The sequence below is a fragment of the Theropithecus gelada genome, chromosome 13, assembly GCF_003255815.1.
Source record: "Theropithecus gelada isolate Dixy chromosome 13, Tgel_1.0, whole genome shotgun sequence".
NCBI lineage: Eukaryota > Metazoa > Chordata > Mammalia > Primates > Cercopithecidae > Theropithecus > Theropithecus gelada.
The window spans coordinates 23,743,386-23,769,820 of NC_037681.1; the positions used below are offsets into that span (position 1 = coordinate 23,743,386).

Consider the following 26,435-nt stretch of genomic DNA (forward strand, 5'->3'; position numbering starts at 1 on the left):
GTGGGGTTCTTGATCTGCTACACCGAGAGCCCACTCAGGTATTCAGCAACGCTCCACACCAGGACTGACAGCAGCCAAAGAGGGGCTGCGTTCTCTAAGGTGTTCGGGCTCTCCATGAGAGGGAAGGAACCCCCAAACACACTCCATCCAACCACCGTCAGAAGACTCGCCCCCCATAAGAAGGCATTCCAGTGTTGGCACAAATGCTTCCTGGGATAAGACACGTACAGCTCTGGGACAGCTGCAGGCATCAAGCCCAGCCTTCCAGGGGACATCGTCTGACCTGGCCAAGATTCATCACAAGTCCTAGCTGTTGCTGAGAATGTCGCTGTGTCTGTCTCCCCACAGGGCTTCCCGGGTAGCCTCTGTGGACTGCCCCCTCGTCCTGCAGTGCTCGGCCCTGGGTCAGCTCACTGTCATGGTGGCTCTGCTTGAGGCTCTGCTGATGGTGTTCTGAGAGCTGGATGCCACATGAATGTGATCTGACCAGGCATGGTCTTGTTATGAATATCTCCTTCTCTTAGGAAAAGACAGTCCTTGGATTATATTGTTTTTTTGTTTCAATAGGCAAATCATACTGTTGACTTTGACACTATAGCCTGCTGAAATTTCCATTTATGTGTATGTTTTAAACTTCAGAAAGGAAAATATTCTCTCTCTCTCTCTCTCTCTCTCACACACACACACACACACACTCTTTGTGTTATGGCCATATGTGTAAGCTGTGTTATGCTCTTCTTAGGTTTTGCCAAATCATGGAAGACAGACATCCTGGGCAGTTTACATGCAATCTTACATGTCTCTAAGGTGTCATTCACCAGGCCGCATTCCCTCTTTTGACAGAGTCTGTAGAAAGCTTGGTTCTCTAGGCATTGAGTGAAAAGGATCTCATTCCCAGTCTCAGCTCTACCACTCACGGTCGAAGGATCCTGGGCCAGTCACTCAAGTGCTCAGAGCCCAGAGTCAGCAAATTTATGATGCAAAAGTCAGACTATTTGGTCTCCAAGGTGCCTCTCGACGGGGACCCTAAGATTCCCCAATGAAGTATGCAGCCTGGCAAAGCGCAAACTCCAGTGCAGACAGCTGTGGCTGGATCACTAAATCAATAGTTTGAACCATATGAAACTGCCATTCTTATAGGTCAAAAAGGGTCAAATTTCAGGAATTTCATATAATTCAACCTGTGAAATCCCAAACACGACTTTTAACCTCTCAGTTTTCATGACTCTGCAAAATGAACGTCATGTATTAGGGAAAAGTAGTTTTAAGATGTCAAAAGGCTCCAAAATTCTATTTGGCACATTAAGATGACAGTTTCCCCTGTAGCGTGTGCACTCTCCTTTGTACCTAGACAGTGATGACATATGAATGGCTGGCTCCTGGTCTTTCCAGCACAGGTCTATCTAGTGCCTTCACAGAGGCCCGCCCCCTCTCCTTCTCATCGGCTTCAGGATGCAAGCACCTCCTCCTCTGCTCTTCAGTGCTTTCGTCATTGTCCCCTAAAGAGCCTATACCAGGCTCCCAGCAGTCTTACCTCAATGCCACCTGCATGTCCACGGCCACATCCTTGCCTCACACCCTCTCCAATGTGTCCATTTCTTAAGGCTGTACTTCAGGGTCAAACAGGCTTTCGTGCTAATACCCTATCAAACAGCCTTATTGCCAAAACGATTTCCATGAAAAAGAAAGAATCAACCAAAAACAAAAACAAGAAGCTGCACACCATGCATTTCTTTCCGGATGATGCTGGAAAGTCCCAATCATACAAATACCTAATGATCCAAAAGCGTTTGTAAACCCGCTGTCACCCAGGCGTGCTTTCTACAAGAGGGCATGTATGTCATGGGTTCTAATCAGCGAGGGAGCGAGTGAGCCTGGGAACTCCTAACGGCGCCAATTCCGACAGCACAGGCTCCTGTGTGTTCTTCATTACAAGAAATCTTGTTTTTCCGGGCACAGTTGAGTTCTCAAAATAGTCAAAAATCTCAGAGGCCAGCCCGATGAATGAAAAAGGTGATTCATAGGGCTAAATTATCAGGAGCCAAAAAGTATCCCACAAAAACACAGCAGAGAGATTTTCTCAGATGGCACTGAAGCTGACTTTTAGAGCATTTCTTGAAAGAAGAGTTCCAAAAATGTTTTGGGAAATGACAGTTTCTTTGCACAAGCAGAGGTCAGCACTCACAGGCATGCAAGTTCCTCTGTATCTGCATGAGATTCCACAATGAGCCTTTCTTTTCAGATGCAGCTTCCGGGATGAGTGACTCAGTTCCAAGTGAGATGCAGTAGACAGCAACAGACACACATCTTTTTTTCTGACCCCTTCATAACAACAAGCACGGAGGCAGATCCCGGGGACTCCAAGAACTGGCCTTCACTCCATGTGCCTGCCAGGGGACAGCCATCTGAACACTGAGGACTCTCCCAGGCCAGGTCACTAAGTCAGAGAATGCCCTTTCTTCTTCCAAGCGGACCAGGCTCATTATTGAGTAATTAGTTCTTACTCAGGACCCACAATGGAGGCCAAACACACCTGAACTGTGTTAAAAACAAAACCAAACGGGAAAAGTGTTTCTGGTCTTATAATATTTGTTTGACAACTCAGACCTCTTACTTTTATTTCAAAGACTGATTAAATACAGTCTCAAGGTGATAAAATAACACAGTAGGATAAAAATAAAGTGAAAAGTGGCAAGGGATGATTAGTCATCTTTGATACCTGTGGATACTCAAACCCACCATTTAAAATGTCTTAGGCGTTAGATGTGGCAGGTGTTTCTATCAGGAACACAACGGAATAAAAACAAATTCAGAACTCACATCTGGGCTTCTCACTTCTAAAACAAGGGTCAGGAGGCCAGAAGGTGGAGCAGCCCACCAGTTAGGATTTGACAGGACCACCATGAGGTCTCCGAAGGCGGAGAGACTGCCAGAGGTGATAAAGCAGAAGCTCACAGGACATTTTTTACAGGGCTCCTGAGGCCATGCCAGCAGTGGCAAAACCTCCCGAGTGGAACTGAATTCAAGAAACCTGTGTACAGAATACTCCCTCAGCGACTTGGGGTCTCCAGATCCAGCCATCTGAAAACTTTCTTGCATGCATGCAGCAAAAAGAAAAACCCAATTTCCTAAACTCAATCAGTAATGAGGGTGCCTCTGGGCCAATGTCTCATGAATCACAGGATCAGAGTCTCTCTGCCTGATACTCTGTGGTTCTGGTGAAGCCTGGGCAGCATAGCAAGATCCTGTCTCTATAAAAAATTAAAATATTAACAATTAATTAAAATTTAAATGGAAATAAAATCTGTGTGGTGAGTGGCAAACTGCGGTTTCAAGCAATTAAAAGATGATCCCCCTTCTGAAGTCCAAGTCCTTCACTTTCTCATGCTGCCTCGTCCTCCCAGCACCGCAGTCTCCTTTCTTTGCCCCCCAATTCTTTTCTGCTGGCTGCTTCTCCTTCTGCTGCTGGGCTTCAGCAAGCTGATCCTGAGTGCAGTTGATGGACGGTGACAGGCTGGATGAGGGACAGCGATGGCAGTGACGTGACGTCACGAAAATGGAGGCTGTGCCCCATTGCGGTGGCCGTGGCCAGAAGTCCAGGCCCAGTGTGGATCCACAGACCTCCCCGCATCCTGGGGCCCCCGCCGCCCTGTCGCTGTCACTCCGGGTGAACTGCTTGCTTTGTGTCTGTCTCCCCATCAGAGGACAGGCTCCCAAAGGCCCGACCAGCCGAGTCTGCACGGCTGAGCTCGAGGCGCTCTAGCAGGGCGTCTGGCACGCAGGAGAGAGGGATCAATACTGAGAACAGAAGAGAGGAAAAGGGCAGAAGCTCCAGGGCCAAGGTCAGTGGGAGGGAGGGTCTGGGCAGCCACGGCAGGGACGCGAATTCTGACTCCATTTTTTTCATCTGTAAAACTGAAATTGTGACTCAAGAGCTGTGGAGATTAAATAGTAAGACCGCTGAAAGTGACAGCGGCACCGGCTCACAGCTGCACTCCGTCGTGGTGACAGCCAGTGCCCTCGTGCCCACCTATGTAACCATCCCCAGCCTGGGGCCTTACATAGCCCAATGTCACAAGTATTTGCTGCACTTATAGTTACAATTCACAAAAGCTGGCTCTGGCTGACAAGCAGAAAAGGAGATCAACGTGAGGGTCTCGGTGGAAGAAGAGGGGTACCAAGAAGCTCACTCTCACCAGCCACGCCGAGGGCCAGGCTATGTGGAGCGTCTGGGGGCCAAGCCCGGAGCCTCACCAGGCAATGGCCCAGCAGCGGAGTCTCTGTGGCCGCCACTCAGCACAAAGGAAGCCACCCCACAGCTCTGCTGCTGCCTTAGGCTGCTGCGTGCCAGGGACCGGCCGCCACCTGGAAGTCACCGGCACTGCTGCCACCTCAACTGCCTCTCGCAGCAGCAGCGGCAGCCCCCGCTGGCCCCTCACGCAGCCCCCGCTGGCCCCTCACGCTGCCACCTCTGAATCAAAGTCTCACCCACATGCTCGGGCCCCCAGAGCCAGGTCACAGCGAAACTGGAAAATCGATTTCTTATTTTCATGTTGGGAAGTGGGACTAATAACCTAGGAATTTTCCCGAAGCACAGGAAGACCACTCCAAAGACAAGGGGCAGCCACAAACCCGCCGATGCCGCCACCTGACTTCCGAGCGCTTCCCCGCACGGGAACACAATAGAGGACACGTGGCACCGCGCGGCCTCCGGGCCGGGAAGCCGCGCCCTCTGCTGGCGGACGGCGGGATCCATCGGGTGCGCGGAGGACGGGGACTCACAGCAGGCTGACTTCGGCCAGAACAGACAACAGAGGAGGGTAACCCCGAAGAGCCCATCGCTTTCAAAGGAAGACGGTTAAAAAGCTTATATAATTATATAATTTGGGTTGAATAATGAACAGTCTCATAGAATCCTATGACTCAAAACTCCGATTTACAGTCACCGTTTCATGGTTTGAAATGAAGATTTCCTGTTACAAAATCCCCATTTTGTGATTTGCTCACTCTGATGTAGAAAGACAGACACGGTCACCAAGTCCCCACAGAAAGGATCCATGTGAAGGGCTGGAGACGCCCAGGCACGAGGACAGGCAGCGGTGAAGTCACAGAGATGATCTTCCCAAAACCCAACGGCGCGCCACCAAGGCTGGAGAGGTCCAGGGAACAGCGCGCTGTGCGCAGGGAGGTGGTCTGGAGAGATCGGAGTTGAGATGGCCAGGGCTGAGGAACAAAGTGTCCAGGGTTCCCAGCGTTTCTCAGAATCACCCAGGCAACCTCATCAGAAGACACGGTTCTGCTCCACATCCAGCAACCAAGACTATGTGATCCTGACACCTGCAGCTCCACCCTGCACTCCTGTCCAGCTCCATCCTCCACTCCCATTCAGCTCCACCCTGCACTCCCGCCCAGCTCCACCCTGCACTCCCGTCCAGCTCCACCCTGCACTCCCGCCCAGCTCCACCCTGCACTCCCATCCAGCTCCACCCTCCGTCCAGTTCCACCCTCCATCCAGCTCCACCCTCCACTCCCGTCCAGCTCCACCCTCCACTCCCGTCCTGTGCCCCCATCGAGTAAGGGACTGGGGCCATCTTCAGAGGCCTGACAACCCTGGGGAGGAGCAGGTGCAGGGGACAGGGAAAGACAGACAAAGGGGGACCTGCCTGCCCTCCAGAAAGGCCCTCATCATTGATGGCACCGCCACAATCTCTCCCATAGCTGGGCTGAAAGCGATCTGACGGTTTCGACTCACCCCCTCTCATTTATGTGTATATCCAGACAGTCTTCTAAATGTCTGTCATATCCATTTCTGATCAATTCTCACCTCCTCCCAGGTGGTTCATAGGCTTTGTTCTCCTTTATTTCGTATTTATTCTGTATTTTCCTACAAGCTTCTTACGTATTACCATCATCACACCAATTCTATGATCTGAAAATTTCCAATGGCTGCCTCCCACTTCCTGCTGAGTTCCGAGGCAGTCACTTGGGTGTGAGCCCACTGCGATGCAAAGCCACACCTTTTACCAACAACACTGTGCCGAACTCACTGACACACAAAAACGGAACTGCGGTGACCTGCATGGGCACCCAGCGCAGACGCACTCAGCTTGAGGGACAGAGGCCCGAAGTCATCGTTTCATCTTGCTGGCGGTGGCCTGGGTCCCGCCGCGTCCCTTCCCTTGGCTCCTCTGGACAGCGCTGTATACACCTTTCCCACATTCTGGCTTTCTATGGGTATTTGGTTGAATTTGTTCTCTTCCCCCCCGCCCCGCTTCTGTTTCCCAGGTGAGTGTTTTACGCAGGATTCGTTATCTAAGATTCTTTAACTTATTCTCTGGCCACTGTTTTTAGTGTTATATATTCCCTTTTGTCATAAGAAGTTTGGCTTTCTTTATGAAATTACAGTTGGGCCATGAACAACACAACTGAAAAATTCGTGTATAACTTTTGGCTCCCCCAAAACTTAACTACTAATAGCCCACTGTTGACCGGAAGCCTTACTGATAACAGAGTCAATTAACATATTTTGTATGATATATGCATTACAGACTATATTCTTATAATGAAGCTAGAGAAAAGAAAACATTTTTAGGAAGATCATAAGCAAGAGAAAATATATTGACTATTCATTAAGTGGAAGAGGGATCATCATAAAGGTCTTCATCCCGTTGTCTTCACACTGAGCAGACTGAGGAGGAGGAAGAGGAGGGGTTGGTCTTGCTGCCTCAGAGTTCACAGAGGCGGAAGAAAATCCATGCGTAAGTGGACCCCCCTCCCCCATCCAAATCCATGTTGTTCAAAATCAACTGTACTGTTTAGTTATAGAGTCAAAAAAGAGAACTCCTTTTCCTATATTTACTATTTAGGATTTACATAAATATGTGGTTTCAAACTCCAACCTTTTTATTTTTTATTTATTTGTATTTTTTTTAGAGGGAGTCTTACTTTATTGCCCAGGCTGGAGTAGAGTGGCACAATCCTGGCTCACTGCAACCTCCACCTCCTGGGTTCAAGTGATTCTCTTGCCTCAGCCTCCCGAGTAGCTGGGATTACAGGTGCCCGCCACCACGCCCAGCTAATTTTTGTCTTTTAGTAGAGATAAGGTTTTACCATGTTGGCCAGGCTGCTCTCAAACTCCTGACCTCAAATGACCTGCCTGCCTCAGCCTCCCAAAGTGCTGGGACTACAGCAAGCCACTGTGCCCAGCCTGAATTCCAATATCTGTCAATCCAGACAGCCCCTCCCAGCCCTCACCCAGCAGCTCCTGCCAGTGTCTCCCTGGACCCAGTGGCTCCTGCCCTAATATCTCCCGGCCCCAAGCCAGAGGCAGAGGGCATGGGGGTGGGTGCCTCCCTTCCTCAGTGGCACAGACAGTGTTCATGCAGGAGCCCTACCATGCTGGGGTCCCAGAAAGCAGGCCTCTGGAGACTGTCTCTGTGCAATAGAACCAGCAGTCCCACTTCTGCAGGAGCAGCACCAGGCAGCCAGGAAACAAGAGCCCCACCCTGCCCACTGCCCGCGAACAGCCCCAGGAGCAGGCCGGGCATGGAAAGACGGCATCCCCACTCTCGCTCATGTGCCAGCTAAAATGCGCCTCTCCTCAAGGGAGAGAGTAGACTGCCCGTTACCAGAGGCTGGGAAAAGAAGCGAGGCAGGGATGAAGAGAAGCTGGTGAATGGTACAAACACAGTTATATGGAAGGAATAAGTTCTAATAGTCGATAGCATAGTAGGATATTAGAGTTAACAAAAATATACTGTGTATTTCAGAATAGTAGAAGAGAAGAATTATAATGTTCACAACACAAAGGAAAGATACATTAGCCATTTGGTTATCCCAATTATCCTATTTGATCATGACCCGTTGTATGCACGTATCAAAATATCACATGTACCTCCAAAATACGTACACTGTGCTGTATCAGTTTTAAAAAGAGCAGGCCTGGGAATGCTCTTGGCGTCTCCTACGTGCAACAGAGCTGCACCAGCCCCAGGAAGAACATTCCAGTGCTGGCCAATGCTGTCGGCCACGTGTGGCCACAGAGGCCTCAGAGAATGAGGCCCACCTGCACAGACTGTGGGCCTCTGACAGCTGCCACTGGAACCACAGCCCAGGAGGCCAGGACCCAGTCCCCAAACCTAAACAGGGTGACTGCTGGCTGAAATATGACCCAGAAAATCACAATTTGAATGAGAAAAGACTGTCAATGGACAGGATGATCTTAAAGCAGCCACCATACAGATGCTTCCATGAGGGACTCGACTCTTGAAACAAATAAAGGGAAAAACTCAGAAAAGTTCAACGAAGAGATGAAAGATATAAAAAAGAACCAAATGGATGCGTTCAACAGCAGCACAATAAATACGACAGACAAAAGAATACATCTGAAGACATAACAATGGGAAATGCCCAATTCGAACACCAGACCAGAGAGAAAATAGATGGAAAAAAAAATGAACAGCCTCAGGAACTCCGGACAGTGGCAGATGGCGTCAGTCTCCAGAGAGGAGAAAGTGAGGTTGAAAAGCATTTGTAGAAATAATGGATGGAGACTCCTCAAATTTGGGGAAGACATCACCTACAGATTCAAGAGCCTGAGAATATCCCAAGTAGGATAAACCCCAAGAAAGCTATTCCAAGACATGGCAGGATTAGACTTCTAAAAACTAAAGACAAAGAACAAAAATTGAAAGCAGTCTGTGCTCTTCATTCAAACTGGATCACCAAGTTCTCACCTGAAACCAGAGACCAGAACAAAGTAGAACAATATTGTTCAAATATTTCAATTTTTCAGAGAATTGTCAACCTTAAATTTTATATTCAGTGCAAGTATCCGTAGGAATGAAAGGGAAACAAAGATATTCTCAAAAGGAGGAAAACTAAGCCACAAGCAGACCTAACCTCAAAGGATGGATAAAGAAAATTTTCCAAACAGAAAGAAATGATAATGAAAAAAGGCTTAGAACTTCTGAAAGAAAAGAACAATGGAATGGGTGAAAACCAATAAATACAATAGACACCTTTCTCCTCATGAGCTTCTTAAACCACATTTGATGGTTGGTGAAAAAATTATACCACCACAACTGATGGTCAATGTACAGAGATTAAACACTTAAGACAATTATATTCTTAAAGTGGGAGGGTGGAGATGGCCTCAATGGAAGCGGGGCTGCTCTATTCCTCTCGAGGTAGTAAAATGCCAGTAACTGTGGGTTTGGTGAGTAGCATATGTATATTGTAATATCTAGAGCAAGCACTAAAACACCTATACAGAGTTGTGTATTCAAAGACACTACACCTAAATCAAAATGGAGTATTAAAAATGTTTGCGTAACTCAGGAAGGCGAAAGAGAAACAGAACAACGAGAAACAGAAAAGAAAACAAGTAACAACATGGCAGAGTCAAGCCCTAAGAGATCAATACTTCAGAGGTCAATAGTCTAAGTATACCAATTGCAAGACAGAGATTGTCAGAGGGAATAAACACACAACCCAGCTCCATATGGCCTATGCAGTCTACAGAAAATCCCACCTCCCAAAACCCAGAGCATCCTGGGAAAGGAAAAAAGGCGCGGGAGGGTGGTAAAATAGCTGGCGCTCGACCAGGACCAGGGTCACTGACTTGAGACCCCAAAACGACAGATGCTTCCCAATGGGAGTGAGGGTTGAAGAGACAGGTCCACACCTCCCTTCTGTTTTAACACCCCCCTTACTACCTGTTTGAAGGAGGTAACCATGTGGGAGAGAGGCAGCAGAGCCGGGGGTTAGGAAAGAGATGGGTGTGGGCAGGATTCTCCCTGCAGGCTCTGGCAGTGCCCCTGTGTACGCGCGGGGCAGGGACACTCCCTGCGCTGCTCCAAACTGGAATATTTGTGTCCGCCCACTGCAGAAACCTGAATACAGCCACTACCCCACACAAGCAAGAACAGCCCCTGAGGGTATGTGCCCGCCGCAAGATCACCACACTCTGTTAGAGAAAAAGGAGCTGAAAAGTTGTTTATATATCACGAGTGCACGCTTGGTTCAGCGCCAAGGTCAGAAAACAATGTTTCCACAGTCACCCAAGATTGACTACAGCAAATAGCTATCTGTTCTGTTTTCTTCTCTAGAACCTGAAGACTACAAATGGTTTCCAAACAACAGGAAACAGATACTAACGGTATTATAAAAATCTTCCCTTTCTAACATTTTTCTTAGGGAGAGAAGGAATACCAATAAGTTCTCAAGTGCTTTTAAAAGTCTTGATCATTTAAAACTAAAAATGTATCTAAACTTTATAGTAAGACGGCTTTATATTTATATTTAACACAAGAATCTTCAGGGTACAGTTATACTTGTGTATGCTATGTCTCAATGGTATACAAATATTTAAAATTATTGTATATGCTAAACTTTGTTACACTGATATTTTATGATTCTTTCCCCCAAATCAATCAATTTTTTTTTTCAAATAAACAAATCAGCCCAGTTTTCCATATATTAGGGGAAATAATTGCTGGGTAAAAAATAAATTTTTCTTGAAACTTGATTCTGAAATGTTACGTACAAGACCCTGAGCAAATCAGTGTCTCCGAACCTCCTACTTTCTTGTTTACACAAATGGAGCATATGAAGATGCCCACTCTCAGACGACTACCAGAAATATCACACTGCAATAGCCTGAAGAGTGCGTTGAAAACTGACAGGCACTATGCAAAGATAAGGTTACTATTTACTTAGGCCTAGTATGCGCACAGGTGGAAGGGTCTCTAGCAACACAGGTGCCTCCACCTTCTACACTTTACTATTTGACAGACCAGAAAAATCCCACAGAATTTTCTTCTCCTTGGTCCTGTTACACACTCTCAAGCTGATCTCCTCCTAGAAATATGTGATTTTCAAAAATACGATAATTAGTAGTTTTGTATCTTTTGAGATTCTGGAAATGATTTCTTTTCACATGAAAACATAAAAGATTTTTAGAAAGTAACGATGCGTGATTTTTATGGGGGTGAGGGGGCTACTACAAGCAAGTCCCGTAAGGTCAAGGACTTTGCTTTTTTCACATTTAGAACATATAGAAGGCAGTGGCATATTTTAAATCTGAGAACGTGTGGCATTCTCTTACAACAGTTTGTTTTTCTTCTATTCATTTAGTTCAAAAAGTGTTGAGGCTTAAGACAGGCCAGACATTCTCCCCACTAACTCTTGTCTCACCCACCATCCCTCATTCAGAAACAGGAGGGCATGAGGTGGTGTCTGCAGAGTACAGGGCTAGGGGTCCAGTCACAGGGCGCTGGGGGCCTCCAGTCGCAAGGCGTGGGGGGCAGCTCCAGTCCCAGGGTGCAGGGGGCTCCACTCGCAGGATGCCGTGGTGGGGGCTCCAGTCACGGGGCACTGGGGGGCTCCATTCGCGGGGTGCTAGGTGGGGGGCTCCACTCTGGTGTACCGGGGTGGGAGGGGGGCTCCAGTCTCAGGACACTGGGGGGCTCCATTCGCGGAGTGCTGGGCAGGGGGCTCCACCCTGGGGTACCAGGGGTGGGAGGGGGCTCCAGTCTTGGGACACTGGGGTCCCTGTGCAGTGTCAGGGTTGTCAGCAGCCTCTGCTGAACCCTGTGGGAACCTGGACCCGGCCTTCTTTGGAGCAGCACACGGAACCACACGAGGACCTGGCGGTCACTCTCGTGCTGACATACAAATGACACCCTCCACCCTGAAGCTTTCATTGACCCAAGATTGCCCGGCTTGGAGCCGCAAAGCGCAGTTATCCCTCTGTCACATGCCTGAAGATGAGTCTCGGGACTCTCCCAAACTTCCTCAAGTTGCCCCCCGAGTCTGTCCACCACTCTGCACATGGAGTGACCTGTAGCCATGTCAGTCCCCATCTGTCTGCTCTGCCTATGGCCACTGAGACCGCATTCCAGGTGTGCTCTAACCTTTCACCCGCCATCCCACTGACCACAGCTTGGTCCATGGAGGCTAAGGTTGCACTACTTTTTAGGTGGCTGTGGCATAAAATTGAGTTTTCTGGCAAAGAGAGTCCCTGCAAGGTTCTGTGTGCTTGCTGTGGGGATGAGGCTCACGTCTGAGGTGCGCAGTTCATTTTTCAGACCCCATGATGGGACTTTCTGTCACTGCCTCCAAAATACACCCTGTCCAATATTGCATCTCCGGGTTCCCAAGGTCCTCCCAAGGCTCCCTCCCACCACTCAGGCCTGCTCATCATTGTCAGCGTGTTTCTGGTCTCTTAAATGTGAAGTTTTATCCCTAGCTTTGCAGGTAAAGCTTTGAAAGCAGAAAGACCCACGACACCCACCGCCTCTGTGCTCAGGAGATAGAGGCTGGGACAGGGAGGAGGAGCCGCGACGCCACTGCCTCTGTGCTCAGGGGATAACAGCAGGGAGGGGGAAGAGCCTCCGCTGGTCCCTTCAACAAGATCTTTGGTGCCCCAGGCTTGAGAAGATTCTTGATGGTTAAGTTGCTTTGTCTGCCTCTGCTGGTCTGTGACATGAGCACGTCACGGCCTGACCACCGCTGTGGGCCTCATTCTGGAATGGATGCTACCTAACAAAGCCTCATATGGAGGTGCACCCACAGATTGAGAAATAAAAACTTAGCACAGGACTTACTTACCCTGGAAACTATTCCTTGTTTACCTGAAATTAGAGTTTAACAGGGTGTCCTGTGTTTTATCAGGCAACCCTACTTCCGATGCACACTTTGCACCTTAGCTTCAACACAAATTTACAAGAAAGGTACAGGACATGCATTACCTATCAGCCCCGAGGAGACCCAGTGACCCAGTGAGGCTGGGTGACCGCCTCCGACTCAGAGTCCACAGTGACAGGGCTGTGATGAGGGCTCCACTTCTTCCCACTGGGGGCCAGACAGCCGCCCACCCCTTTCACACAAAGTCTCCTGTGAGGTGAAGGGGTGCTGAGCGCGTTAAAGGCAGTGAGGACCCAACTGGACATCACCCGATCCCTGAGAGGACATGGATTCTGAGAGGCAGAGACCTGGAGGAAGAAGATCGAAGGCTGAGAGAGCAGCACGAAACGCCGCCTGAGAGTTAGAAAAGTGGGTGGGGGTTTCAAGGCACACAGACCTGAGCACTGTGGACAGGCGTGGCAGGAGGCGAGGGTGGAAAGGCGGCTTGGAGCCAGCTCACAATAGGACACAGAGCCCAGTCCTCCGGGTGAACGGGCACTGAACACTCGCCGGACTCCCACAAGTATTATTCCCATTTATGTGGATATAAACCGGCTTAGAGAAGCCACAAATTGCTGAAGGCCTCAGGGGTAATAAACGTTGGGGCCAGGGTGAAAATCCCCATCTGCCTAAATTTATAGCCATTTACAGCGCTCCTCACTGTCAGGAGCATAGGAAGGAGCCTGGGCTTTATTGCCCTAGCTTCTGAGAAGCACAGTGAGTGTCTGGATCCATGTTTCAGAAAAGTCATTGTAGGAGTCAAACTGTCTTTGTTCCCACGAGAAACTCAAGGCCCAAGCTGGGGCCTGGGCAGCAACGAAGAAAAAAACAGGATTCGGATCAGGGAGGGCGAGGAAGGCAGAGGCGGGAGGGCTCATTATGTGTGTCTGACCCTCACCCCAGGGTCTTCATTAGCAGGGGGTCACAGCAGCAGCTGGGGCTGTCCCCGAGCTGCGGGCCTGGGTCAATGGCCCTGAGCCGCTGGGACCCGGGGAGGGCGGCACTGGCTGACCCAGCCCTCCTCTCACGCTGGCTCCCTAGAGAGCACCGCCCACTGCCCAGGGAGCAGCATCGGGGGATGCAGAGCACACACGCCGGCCGTATGTCATCAGGGCGCCGCGCTGGCAGCTTTTCATGGCTCTAATTTCCCGAGGACTCTGCGCCAGCGTGATCTACAGTCTTCCTGACATTTCACCTTCCTCTGCTGAAAAATTCATCCCAGTCCTAACGCGGGCCGCTCCTTCCCAAGTACCGAGGCAGGAGATTGATTCTGGCTGCCGCCAATGCCAGCTGCCACTCAGTCCCCTTTCCTGGGGCCAGGGCTTGCTTGAACTAAGCCCGTCCCCGATTATACAGCAGACTTTACAGTCCTAATTTATCAATCTCTGTCACATCGTTTTACGTTTATTCTCCATCATGGGTGGACATTTATTATTTTTAAGGCTATCCTCTCTTTCTTGGTCTTCCTGAAATTTTACCCGTATGTTGAGGATTTTCGTATTTTCACAGTACTTGGCTTTTATTTCTAAAGACTACTTTGCTGTCCCAAGACCAGAGGGTGACAAGCATTTCTGTGACAGGCAGAAGAGGAGCAGGAGCCGGGCTCGGGGTCCTCAGTGGTCTTGCTGACCGGCCAGCCTGTTCCGTCCCTCTCTCCTGTCCCCTCCCAATCCCCCGGGAGCCTTCTGAAGGACCCGCCTGATCCTGGGACTCCTCTGGCTCCAGGCTCCAATGCCCCTCTGACTGCCTGAAGAAAGCTCTCTCCCCCGGCCTCCAGCTAACCTCTCCCCAGGACCCGCCTCAGCCGCACTGGACCAACAAGCCACGCACACCTGCAGATGCTCTCACCTAGGCCTGAGGTGTGCCCCATGGGCTCTGCCTGGTGACCTGCTACTCACTCTCAGGACCAGCAGCAAGCGGGCTGGTCACCCTGAGCCCTCCCTGGCAAGAACCTGCCCTGGCCGTGTCCACACAGCATCTTCTGCTGCTGCTCTCCAGCAAATTGCATCCCCTCGTGCTGCATTTACTCACGTGCCTCCACCGTCACCCGCCACCTGCCCCCAACACCGGTACCCCACCACAGTCATCACCATTGCCATCCATACCACTATCTTCACCACCTCCGTCCACACCACCATCATCACCACTAGCATCCCCCCATGCCCACCACCATCACCACCACCATCCACACCACTATCCTCACCACCACCATCCACACCCCTACCACCATCCTCACCACCACCATCCACACCACCACCATCCTCACCACCACCATCCACACCACCACCATCACCACCCCTACCACCATCCTCACCACCACCATCCACACCACCACCATCCTCACCACCACCATCATCACCACCATCCCCATTCACACCCCCACCACCATCCTCACCACCACCATCCACACCCCTACCACCATCATCACCACCACCATCACCACCACCACCATCACCACCACCATCCCCATCCACACCCCCAACATCACCACCACCATCCACACCATCACCACCACCCACACCCCCCACCATCCTCACCACCACCACTACCACCCATCTCCACCCCACCATCATTGCCACAAACATCCACATCCCCCACTGCCACCACCATCACCACTGCCATCTACAACACCATCATCACAACTACCACCCACATCCTCACCACCACCATCCCTAATCCCTACCAGCATCCACACCACCATCATCACCACCACCATTAGCGTCATCATCACCATCCCCACTCCCACCCCCTCCACCACACCCAGGACCCCTCTACCCTGGTGCTTTTATCTTGGAGTCTCCAGCACCTGCCCAGAGGAACAATCTCCTCACCATCTGTTTACCACGTTTTTGCAAAGCCACTGTGGCACACCAGCTTGGCTAAAGTACTTATTTATTTATGTATTTAATGCCTGAAATAGACCTTGATTAGGTACATTTAAGTCCCATACTTCACACAAACTTCCTATGAGGCAATCCACAGACAGCCATTATACCTGATGTTGCAAATTCATTACTATTCGGACAGAATCCTGCCTCTCTCCCACCACACAGGCCACACTCACACGTTCTATGAGGTCCATTCCTCAGGTTCACTGCTTTTCAACTTCCACCCAGTTTTTCTGTCTTCACGTTGACTTTTCACAAGGAAGCTGTTTAATTACTACTTTTTCCCCCAAAGGGTTGCCATACAGATAGCTTCAAGTAACAAACCACAAAGCCGGCTGCAGAACAGATACTAGGCAGGCCACCAGGCTACTCGGCCTCCCAGCCCCCTGACCTGGTCCACACCTTCCCCAGCCACGCCAACCTCCTGCCATAGTCTAGACACAGTCCCAACAGTGAGAGGCTCAAAATGCCTCAGGAAAACAGACCACGTGCTGTCAGGTACCACCAGGAGTCACACGCACAGAGACAGTGCACGTGTGAGCTGAGGACTCTGTGCCTTGCACGTGGGGTGGAGCATGGAGCACATGAGGCACTGACCGAGCTGAGGGCCTACTGTGTGCCTCACACGCGGGGTGGAGCACGGAGCCCCAGGAGCGCACAAGGTGCTGACTGAGCTGAGGGCCTACTGTGTGCCTCACACGCGGGGTGGAGCACGGAGCCCCAGGAGCGCACAAGACCCAGAGCGTAGCCTCAGGAGGACCAGCCCTGCCATGCCTGACCCCGAACCTCCAGCCTCCAGACCTCGGAGGAAATTAACTTCCATCGCCTGGGCCACCCAGTTCACAGAGTTCTGCTTCAGTCGCCCAGGACGCCTGAGACACGCGTTCAGCACCTGCCCAACAGGATGCGCAGCACTTCGGACGGGGCATCATCTCAAGGTCACATCTGCTTCCTGCTGGGTCTCAGCACAGCCGTGGCTCCTAACGGCTCCTCTCTGCACCTCCAAGTGGAACTGCTGCCGCGTCGAAGGGGCTGTGGGCCAAGGGCAGGGCGCAGACCAGCAGGCCGCAGAAGAGCACAGCACAGGACACCTCTGGGGCTGACGGAGGAGCTGGCCCCGTGTTCTTTACCGTCTTACTGGAAAAATTAATTCAAACTGGGCTTTGTCTAAGCACCCCCTCGTGGGCTGAAACCTGGAGAAACGGCCATAAACAAAGTACACTGGCAAACGACAGAGCGGGACGCCGTGAGGAGCCGTCATGGGCTGCTCCAGGGACCAAGTCTTATTTCACATCTTCATTAGCGATCTGGAAGGAGCCGTAAACAGCACATTAATTCCATTTCCAGATGACACTGAATTTGGAGGTGCCACAGAAAGTCAAGGAGGACGGAGAGATGATACAAACGGGATCTCAAGAGTCAGTAAGGAACGCAAGAAACAACACAGGAGTCGGCCTCGAAAAAAGGAAGATCAAAAAATAGCCCACTATTCCAGGCCATGCCTCGTTTCCATACACAACTAAATAAAAAATACAGGTGCTCCCTACTGTCTGAAGCCCCTTGCTATTCAAGTCCTTCATATCCAGAACCAGGACTCTCATTCTGCAATGCTCAGCTGTGTCCTGGCAATCAGAGTTCTCCTCACACGCCATTCCAAACTCCAAAGCCAAAATACATCTGCTGACGTGCCATTCCTTGATCCCCACGCGTGCACCCCAAACTCAGGAGGGGTGCTTGTTTACAGAAACACCTTTGCGCTCACCTGCGACCTGTCCCCTGAAGAAGACCTGGTGCAACGTGTTTACAAAGACAATCGTGGGACTCTGAGCTAGAGGAAGAATGCCAAAGGATTCTATGATGTCTCCTAAAAAGACAAGAAGGAATTCAGATACTTGGAACTTACCCCAGCAACAAAATAGTTGGGGCCATAAAATCTAATTTTACTTCTAAAGACAGAAAAAAAGTGTTTAAGATCTTTAATCTCATCGGCCTCTAAACTCCAGTGCTTGAGCCTCATTACCAGTGTCACTTAGAGGCGACAGTTACATCTCCATCCTGCGTGACAAAAACCAGCAAGAAGAAAACTTGTTTACATAACAAGGCATATTTACAAAATTTGTACCCCAGAAGCAGCATCCTTGAAGCCTTGTAGCCGTAGGTCAGGTGCCCTGGAAGTGTGCTGTGCGCTCCTAATTAGCACTGCTGGCCTGGTGGGTCACTGCAACAACTCCCTCATGGGGAAAGGCCAATGGAACAGAGGATTCAACTTGATAATTCCCAGAAAGCGCTGATCCCCGTGCCTGGCACACGAGCACTCGATGGGAGCTGTCATTGTCATCACCTTCACTGTCGTTGTCATTATCCTGTTCCCTCATGTATAAAATAAGGATGATGAAAATGATGGGAGCCAAAAACCGTAAATGACCTGCCCAAGGACCCACCACAAGCAGTGGAGTTGGGGCCTAAACTCCAGTCTTCTGAGGTTTCCTCATCACTCTCCATGCCCAAGTACTGGCTGCAATCCAGGCCATTCTGTCCTTCACACCCGGTGTGCTCTTCCTCCCTCCAGCAAACTACACTGCATCTGTGGCACCACACCTGCCGGCAACACCGCACCTGCGGGCAACACCGCACCGGCGGGTGACACCACACCTGCGAGCAGGACAACACAACACCTGCAGACAACACTGCACCTGCAGGCAACCCCACACCTGCAGGTGACACCACACCTGCGGGCAGAGCAATATCACACCTGTGGGCAACCCCACACCTGCGGGTGACACCACACCTGGGGGCAGGACAACACAACACCTGCAGACAACACCGCACCTGCAGGCAACCCCACACCTGCGGGTGACACCACACCTGCAGACAACACCATACCTGTGGATGACACCACACCTGCGGGCAGGACAACACAACACCTGCAGACAACACCACATCTGCAGGCAACCCTGCACCTGTGGGCAACACCACACCTGCAGGCAGGACAACACTGCACCTGCAGACAACACTGCACCTGCGGACACCACCACACCTGGAAACGACACTGCACCTGCGTGCTCCAGGTCCTGCACGCAAAGTCCCGGAGGTAGCCCCCAGCAACTCTGCTTCCTCGTCTTGCACTAAGGTGGGAGGGCACAGCCACTCTCTTTGCTGGGCTATGTTACATTTATCACTAACAAATGAGCTATTTATTAGACTAGGCAGCAATGAAACTCACCGTTTACGGCAAATAAGACTTAGCAATCCACACCCTAAAGGAAGTACTTATTATTGAATTGAAATAATAACTTGTTCCCTAAAATCACAACAAACAGAACTCGGGTGAATTGATATTGCATGCCGTTTTCCTGTCTCTCGCCAAAGTGACCCCACTGAACTATTTCCATAGGAATCCCAAAAGAAAAAGGACCAAAAGAAACCCTTTCTGATGTTAATTCAGCAGACACACTCAACTTCAGACCTGTCTGGCTTATGCCTGCAAAGCAAAACCCTCTTCAGCTGACAATTTGGTTAGTGCACAGCTATTCCAGAGAAGATAGGTCAACCAACTCTATTTTTGTTAGTCTTAAAAAAATGAGAGCCCCAAAAACAAGCTTAAAATAAAATGCAAAATGTTTTCATTTCAAAACATATTTTACTTGAGATGGTGTGAAAATTAAAGACGGGCTGGCATTGTCAAGGTGTTTCTATATGACATGTCTGAACAGGGCAGGAGGCTCCACCCGAAGCGTGCTGCTGAGGGGAACGACAGCACGCAGCCTCCTGGCCCGGGGAGGGCTCTCAGGGATGTGCTCCGAATGACAGCTCCCTGGAGATCATGTCTTGATTTCTTCCTCTTTTCAAGGTGCTATCTCTCAGCACCAGCATCATGAGAAAATTTAACTCTCACCTTTCCCAGCTGAGCACCTATACCCTGAAAAAAGGAAAGTAGTCAATCTTTTAACACAGAAAATGGGAAGTAAACTGTAACCGGAGACACACAAGCCGGCATGCATCAGAAGTATCAGCATGTTGTGTGCAGCAGAGCGTCCTCTGCCCCCGCCACCCCGTCTTGAAGCATGCACTTGACAATGAGGCTGATGGGTTCTAACTTTTCTCCCCCGCCTCTCGCGTACTCAATTCTTTCAGAGGACTCTCGGTCATTTTCTCTCAGAATTCTGGTTTCACAAAGAGGAGCCTAAGAATACTACTTTCTAGGGAAAACCCACTTCTTCTTTCAGCTTATTTTCACCATGCAAAGTAATAATTCAGAAATGCCACTTTCTTCTCACTGGGTGCAGAGATCAAGGGGAAAATGCATCTTTAAACAAGAACAATTGTATTTTGACTTTCTTGTTATATCTGTGGAGGAAGATACAGATCTTACTACAAGCAGACAGCCTCCGGACCTGGAAGCTATAAGAAATCTGAGGAACCCTCTAGTTCAGCACCTTCTTTCTACAGCTTCAGAAGCACGTCCTGGACCAGGCTGGTGCTCAGACATCATTCCCAGTGAACAGAAGGCACAGACGCTCCCTCATCCACGGACTCCTCGGCAGTGGAAATCTCCACAAAGGCCACGCCGCCCACGGCCACACACACGCTCAAATGATACAGATGCTCTTCACAATGAAGGATTCCAAAAGCCAATTCTCGACAGCATCTTATCCGAGGGATCAGTGGTGAATTCCACCCTCACTTCACGGGAAGATGACCTGTGGCATATTTCACTGTCGGATCAGGAGCCAGAGTGGGATTCTGACATCTGCTCTTCCCGGTGAGCTCAGCAGGGTCCTCCCCCGGCAGGGCCTCCGTGGTGTGTTGGCTTTAGGGCTGACGGTCACGGTGCAGACCCTAAAGCAGTGTTGAAACTGCACTAACTGACCAGGGCACCCTGGCTGTGTCTCTCTTGTCTGCCCCATTAGACAGTGGGTGCCCGGAGTTTGGCACCGAGTCTTCTCATCTCTCTGTCCTGAGTACTTACTGTTTTGTCTCAATCACAACAGAAGCTCAAAAGTTGTTTCAGAAAGGCAAATAAGCAGGAAACAGAAAAGGGTCTTAGCCATAACCACGGTTAAGTTTCCTTTCTTGTAGATGACAAAATTGGAACCTAGAAAGTTCAAGTGTCAGAGATTACAGTACTGATTTTTGGCAAAATCATGGCAAAACTTAAGCCTCCTAAGTTGCAATCCCGTGGTCTTCTTCATCCAGAACTGACTGTGGACGCCCTAACTCGGTGAACAGCCTTGGGATGAATTCCACTGACAGAGTCCCTCGCACGTGCATCTGCCTTTGGCTGAACAGAGACGGCAGGGCACAGTGAAGACAGCACAGCCTGGAGGCGGAGCGCAAAGCCAGAATCCCAAATCTGCCCTCGCACTGCCCTTGTGGCCTTGAGAAAGTCACTGACAATGCCCCAGTCCCTTCATCAGCAAAATGGAGAGTCCCCGGGCCAGTGCTCATTAGGGAGCTTGAGGCAGGGCCCCGGCCCCATCAGCACCGTCCCTCCCGCAGCTGCGAAGCGAGCAGGTGATCTGGCTGGGATGCCCCAGCGTACGTGCAAGGCGTCCCTGTCGCCACTGCCGATATATAAACTAACAGCAACAAACGTTATGAAAATGCAGAAACAGTAAAGTTTTCACAACCTCTGGCTCTTTCTGGAGATTCAGAAATTGGCAGATAAGCTAATCTTCTATTACAGTTCCTCTCTCCAAGTTTTTCTTTAAAAAAAACCTAGTCACTGAAGAGGATAATCTCTCAGAATGATAAAAATTATAAAATTCCATTCCATATAGGCATGTCAGAAGACCAGAAAGTAAAAGTTTTAGGCTCAAGACGTGGAATCCCTGGTTAGACCAGTGGGCCCCCCTGCCAGGAAACGAGGCTTCTGGCGGGGACACCAAAGGTGACGTGGGTGTGGCATCTGCCTGGAAGGTTTGGGGAACTGTCCCCAGTATCCCTGGCTTCCCACGACAAATCTGACACCATGAGGACATCCCTGCCTTTCATCTGTTCCTACTTTTCGTCTCCTTCATTGATGAGAGTAATGAGTTCCATAAGTTTCCTCCGAGCCCTGCCTGTGACAAGGTCTTCATTCTGCATTTTCTCCTTGTAGCCTCGGGACACGGGTCGATGATGGACGTGGTCCCTCGGCCAACGTTCGCCATGTTGTCAGCCTGCGTGAAACCTGCCACGTGAGCAGCCTTCTCCTGAGGAGGAGTTTTAAAGTCCCTTACAGAGAATTACCGTGTGAGGGAAGGTCTGGGAGCTAAGGTGGCAAGACATGAAGATACCCAGAGCAGAGTCTGGGTGGGCCCAGGTTTGAATCTGGCCTCCAGGCAACCTCTATGAACCCTGTTTTCTCATCTGAAAAGCTGGGATTTCCAACAGTGTCTGCTGCTTAGTATCACGGGGCTAAATGAACCAACCTGCGTACGGAGGCAGCACAGTGCGTGGCACAGGCAGCGCTGGGCCCTGCTGGCGGAGGCGGGGGCGCTCCACTGCTGCTGTGTTGGAGCAGGCAGCAAGGGTGAGGCTGAACGGTCTTGGAAGGTTCAGAGTCAAGGCCCAGACATGCGAGAAAACTGAATTTACAGCGCCAGTGTGAAAACAATGACGGGACAGATCAATGATGTCAGAAATCACATAACAAAAGCATGTCACGCACACGGCCTTCTCTGAATCCCAACAAAGTCTAAAGTAGTCAAGGCAGACGGAATTCCTCCCATCTCATAGATGAGAAAACTGAGGCTCAGAGACAGGAGCACCTCCTCCCCAGGCACTGCACGAGAGACACGTGGCACTGTGAAAGCCAGAGCAGGTCCCCAGCCCCCGGAGCGCAGGACCCACCCATGACAGCTCGCTGCCCCAGGGACATGATTAACGGCCCCTGCGGGGACACCCACAGAGCCCACGGTGAGCAGCACACACGGCTACGCTGTTCCCGGCACCCAGCGGGCTTTCCCAGCTCCTCCCGGGCAGTGGCCCAGAGCTTAGGCGGCGTCCCTCCGCGTGCCCACTGCTGCTCCTCAGGATGCTGCCCTCCAGGCTGGACTCCCCGGCCACGGCCACATATGGGTCCTGCAGCTTTGGGAAGCTGTCTGTCCTGGGGGGATTCTCCCATGGTGCTAACTCAGGCTCAGGGCAGGTGCCTCAGGGCAGCCCCTGGCCACCCACCCGCTCAGGGCAACACCTTCTGAAAGGCGACCCTGCCCAGGGCACCACTTGTCTGTGAAGCATTTCGTGACCACTCCTCGCTCTAATAATCAGTCTCTCAGGACATCCTCAACTCTGGTCAGTGGAATGACACAGTAGGCGGGAGGCCCGCTGGAAGATCCCCGGGGTTCAGCCTCGTGGGCCCCAGTCACACCACGGGGAGTGCAGGCAGCCCGCGTGCTCAGACTTCCGAAGCGGCCACGGCCACACCTCCAGCACCTCGGGGAAAGGGCCCGACCCTTATCAGGCTGGGGTCAGCGGCTCCTTGGTTTTAGGGCCTCAGGCCTCACAGGCGCTGTAACAACTTGAAACGCAGCGCTTCCAGGTTCCCATGATCTGGCAGGACCGCTGTCCTCAGCAAGGTCAAAGAACAGCCCCTAGGGGGTTAGGGTCAGACTCCTAAGTCCAGACACAACTGCCTGATGGGTTCTCTTTATCTTGTATCATAAGCAGCCCTACCTAGTGACCTGCTAGAGCACTGCCCCCATCTGGTTCCCAGGGAAAGAGAGCTACAACTGAGCCCAGAAAGGAAAGCTGATGAGAAGGCCAACCTCTGGGCTCCCTGCAAGGGCCGGGGGTCAGGACCACCCCAAATATCACCCTGCATCACCGAGCAGCCCCAAGAGGTGTCCCAGAGTGGATCCCTCCTGTGCAGAGCACGCCTGATCCTCACGGGTCACAGTGGGAGGTGCATCTCCAGGTAGCAGGAATTCTCCCACTGCGGAGGAGCCAAGGGGAAAAGGAGGTGAAAAGCCAAGGTGAAAAGTCTTCACAGAGAACCAGCATCCTGTCCTCTGTGGCCCTTTCGATTTGGCAAAGGAAAGTCAAGGCAGGGAAGTGGTGACAGGAGCTGGGGCAGGCCCCCTCCCACTCGAGGGCCTCCCAGTGAAAGGGGCCTATTTCAGCACAAAACCTTCCCCGTGCCACCGTCCCTACTCTCAACCCCCAAAACAGAGCTTCTGTCCTTGTCTTCAAGGAGCCGCACCAACGGCAGAGGAACGAGAAGGCACATCCTACTGTGACAGCATCCTTTACACAGTGCCAAGGGTTTGCATAGCAAGGTCTGGGGACCTTCTCTGAAGGGGCCCTCCGCAAGCCGCATGTTTCATTCGAGAGATCACCGCACAGTTTGCATTCTACTTCCTAACATATCCACCTTCATTTGAGGCTACAAATCACGTTTTCATTACTTAAAATCCAATAGAAGTGACACTACAGAAAGACACACCACCCTTATCCTGTGGCTTCAAGCACCCCGGCACCCTGCCACCCACCCAGGAGGTGTTGTGCCCTGCTTAAGAAGCTCCCATCATGGAAGGAAGGGAAGGCTCGGCCAGCGAGCCGTGAGGGCGGATGGGCTCCTGGGCTGGCCCAATGCTCCCAGTGGGCTCTGCTGCCTGTGCCGGGGGCTCCTGCGGTGGCTGCTCCCCAGTGCAGAGGAGACTATGGCTGCAGCACTGCCCACCTCTCCTGGGGGTAAGGTGCACTGGAGTGGGCATACGGTGTGCTCCAGATGCTCAGAGCCCACTGCTCAGGACTGTTTGCACACACCCCTGGAGTCCCGTCCTTGCAGGGTACATAGACCCAAGTCTGAGACAAACCTGTTCACAACAGCCTCATGTTTTCTCATTATTTAACAGCAGTGTTAGTTAACTGTGTCCATTTTACAGATGAAAGCTCCAGAGGTTTACTTGACTGGTCCAGGATTAGAAAGCCAGTAAACACCAGAGGGAAAAGCAGAAAGTCTAGGTTTTCCAGCCATCAAACCTGGTGCCTCTCTACTGTCCGGTACCCCTGTAAGACTGCTGCCCCTGCAGCCTCCACTGCCCTGCTCCCACCATGCCCACCTAAGGAGGTAAAAGAAAGGCTGGGAAAATAACTGGACCACTTGACATTTAGCTTCCCTTTTTAATTTTTCAGTGCCATCTGACAATGGGTCTCACTCATTCACAAACGCCTCCCTGCGGTGTGCTAAGTTTTCATGTCTAGAGTGTGACAGAGGACGCGAGACAGAGAAAGGGTAAGGAACCCATTCCAGGTCACACACACTTCACTTCCAGGACAGTGCAGTCCCTGAGGATGCAGACCCAAATGAATTTAGCTGCTCAGTTGTCATTTTCTTACGTTTCCTCCTACTCATTTATTCAGTACACCTCAGCAGCCTTGTTCCCAAGAAAAATCCACTATATCTTCCTAAATCTCACTGAGATGATAATTTCAACATAGTTTAAATTAGTCGATTCAGTCTGTCACTATGTTCTGAATAGCTATGATGTAGCAAAATGGCTGATCACTCAAACGGGGTCATGTTTCAGAGGAAGACGGTGCCAGGATGAGCGGCTGAAGCTGCGCGGCCTCTGCAGGCCAGGGCACTCGGCACAGAGGCAAGCAGCCGCGTCCAGCCCTGCCAGGGGCTTCCAGTCAGCAGGCGAGACAGGAAACAGGGAGACAAGTGTTCTCGCAGAAGCAGCCACACAGGAGCACGGAGACGGGCTGGGACCCCGGGGAGCTAGGGGAGAGCGGGGCTTTTAGGAGGCGGTGGATATGCCATAGTTCTATTATTTTATTTTATTTTACTTTAATTTAATTTATCTACTTTACTTTATTTTGCTTATTTTATTTTATTTTTATTTTTTGAGACAGAGTCTCATTCTGTCACCCAGGCTGGAGTGCAGTGGTGCAATCTCAGCTCACTGCAACAGCTGCCTCCTGGGGTCAAGCGATTCTCCTGACTCAGCCTCTCGAATAGCTGGGACTACAGGCATTCACCATCACACCCAGCTAATTCTTGTATTTTTAGTAGAGATGGGGTTTCACCATGTTGGCCAGGCTGGTCTCAAGCTCCTGACCTCAAGTGATCCGCCCGCCTCGGCCTCCCAAAGTGCGGGGATAACAGGTGTGAGTCATGCGCTGGCCCTTTTTCATTTTTTAAAAAATTTTATTGTCTATACTTAAGGTCTGCAACATGATGCTGAGATACAGAGAGAAAAGGTCACTATAGTGAAACGAATTAACATATCCCATCAGCTCACACAGCTACTCGTTCTCTTTTTCTGTGGCAAGAGCAGCTACAATCCACTCACTTAGCGAAAATCCCAAATATGATACAAGACAATCAACAATAGCCCCGCTGTAAATGAGGTCTCTGGCCTTCTCCATCCTACATACCTGCTACTTTGCATCCTCAGACCTACAATTCCCAGTGCCCCTTCCTTAACCATGTAACCATGGTTTTATTCTCAATCTCTGTATACTCAACGTGTTTTGTTGTTAAACTCCATGGATGAGCTATCCTGTATTTTTTTTTTCTTTCTGTGATAGGGTCTACCTCTGTCACCAGGCTGGAGTGCAGTGGCACTATCACGGGTCACTGCAGCCTCAGACTCCTGGACTCAAGTGCTCCTCCCGCCTCAGCCTCCTGAGTAGCTGGACCCACAGGCACATGCCACCACACCCAGTTAATTTTTAGATTTTTCTTTTTTTCTTTTTTTTGGTAGAGACACAGTCTTGTCATGTTGCCCAGACTGGTCTTGAACTCCTGGGCTCAAGCAATCCACCCACCTTGGCCTCCATTTCTAAGGGTAAAAAAGAGCTCCCAATGTGTAGACAAGAGAGAGGGTGGGGAGTGGGCCAGAGCTACAGAAAGGCACAAAGGCAGAG

General features: G+C 50.8%; 1 protein-coding gene across 5 annotated transcripts in view; it reads right to left on the reverse strand.

The window, feature by feature from the left end:
• Positions 1–26,435, reverse strand: part of EIPR1 (EARP complex and GARP complex interacting protein 1) — a 169,751-nt gene that overhangs the window by 102,181 nt on the left and 41,135 nt on the right. Inside the window, exon 4 of one of the 5 annotated variants that reach the window (XM_025353982.1) lies at positions 17,338–17,439. The exons of the other annotated variants lie outside the window; for them this stretch is intronic. Within the exon in view, the coding sequence (XP_025209767.1) occupies positions 17,338–17,439 (102 nt within the window). The remainder of the gene's footprint in view (positions 1–17,337; positions 17,440–26,435) is intronic. 5 annotated transcript variants of the gene reach the window in all.